Raw genomic sequence first — 1,455 nt, 5'->3', positions numbered from 1 at the left:
ACTGCTGTATGGAAAGTGAATTTGCTCTGTAAATTTTCACCCAAATCACAATTAAAAAAAAAAAAAAGTTAGTTCAGCCTTTCAGCAGTGACAAGGAAGATAAATAACAATGGCAGCCAAGGATATTGGGTGGCATCAGAGGAAGGGACACCTTTGTGTAACATGTCAACCCCAGAGACAGCACCCTCTTGCCAATGTTTGGAGGGCGCAGAAAGGTTGGTTTTTGTGATGTGACACCCCAGGAGTACCTCCTATAAATGGCAGATAGCCTGAAGGGGTTGGTTGATAGCATGCCTTTTTGGAAACTGCACAAAGGTGCCCTCTGAGTATGAGAATTACACGAAACAGTCCTTCCACTTGGCCAATGCAGCCCAGTATGGTTTGATTTAGTCCCACAAACCTTGTACAATCTGTACTCAACAGTTTTGGGTTCAGATTGCTAAGGTTTGAATCCTAACTATGTGACCTTGGGTGGTACTCAGAACCTGCTCTGTCTTCATGCCCTCATCTATAAGATGTACCCTACCGTTACTGTGTGGATTAAATAGTAATAACAAATAGAATGCACTTAGTACAGTGCCTGGTGTAAAGTCAGCTGGTGTTCTAAAGATCTTGGCTATTACCATTGTTTTTACGAACTTTCTTCTAAAATAAGATTTAAGAGGTAAAACTACTTTTAAAACAAGGCTTGCAGGATAATGCTGGCTTTCTTACCACTAGAGTCTGTTTCAGAATCAGAGTCACTGTCACTGTCATGAGAATACTTCTTGTGTTTTCTTTTGGATGATTTTTTCTTTTTCCTTTTTTTCAACCTTTCTTTTGAACGACTAGACTTCTTCTTTTTCTTTTTTTCTTCTATATAAGATACAAATAAAAAGTAACTTCTAAAGAGGTATTCCTGAGCATCAGTTTTATTATAATTGAAATACAATACTAAAAAGAAATAGATGATCGGCAACTTGAGTTAAAAAAAAAACAACTCTAACATTCAACTATTAATAAACTTCCTTTTTAACTTTCCAACAAAAAAGCTCTGTATTTAAACCCTACCTTCTGAAGTAGATGATGAAGCAGTGCTTTTCTTTGGCTCTTCATCCTCTACTGGTGTATGTTCATCAGAGCTGAATTTAAGGAAACCAATTATTAAGAATTAGAAAAGTGGTGAAGTATGAAGGAACCATGGAGTTTAACAAAGTGCACTCAAACTTTTTCAGTAATGACATTGATTGTCCAAGAACCATTATAAGCAAGTCCTGGGATACCTTTGTAAGAGTACAGTTCCCGCTTCTACAACCTTCATAAAAAAATAATAAAATAACAATCACATTTGCATAATGCTTCAGAGTTCAGAAAACACTAGTCACACTGAAAGCAGCAATGGAGGGCTTGTATTTTATATTTATAGAAGAAACCACAATGGTAAAAGTAGGGGAACAGGAATTATAAGGAAAGAAG

General features: G+C 36.6%; 1 protein-coding gene across 1 annotated transcript in view; it reads right to left on the bottom strand.

The window, feature by feature from the left end:
- Positions 1 to 1,455, bottom strand: part of LOC103207675 (NFKB activating protein) — a 19,784-nt gene that overhangs the window by 13,560 nt on the left and 4,769 nt on the right. Inside the window, exons 3-4 of the mRNA XM_007953329.2 lie at positions 1,051 to 1,121; positions 715 to 855 (exon numbers count right to left, since the gene is read on the bottom strand). Of these exons, the coding sequence (XP_007951520.1) occupies positions 715 to 855; positions 1,051 to 1,121 (212 nt within the window). The remainder of the gene's footprint in view (positions 1 to 714; positions 856 to 1,050; positions 1,122 to 1,455) is intronic.

This window comes from Orycteropus afer, unplaced genomic scaffold, assembly GCF_000298275.1.
Source record: "Orycteropus afer afer isolate SDZICR_OR568_19922 unplaced genomic scaffold, OryAfe1.0 scaffold00387, whole genome shotgun sequence".
NCBI classification, from domain to species: domain Eukaryota; kingdom Metazoa; phylum Chordata; class Mammalia; order Tubulidentata; family Orycteropodidae; genus Orycteropus; species Orycteropus afer.
The sequence above is the reverse complement of the archived record's forward strand: the minus strand, read 5'-3'. Positions and strand labels throughout refer to the sequence as shown.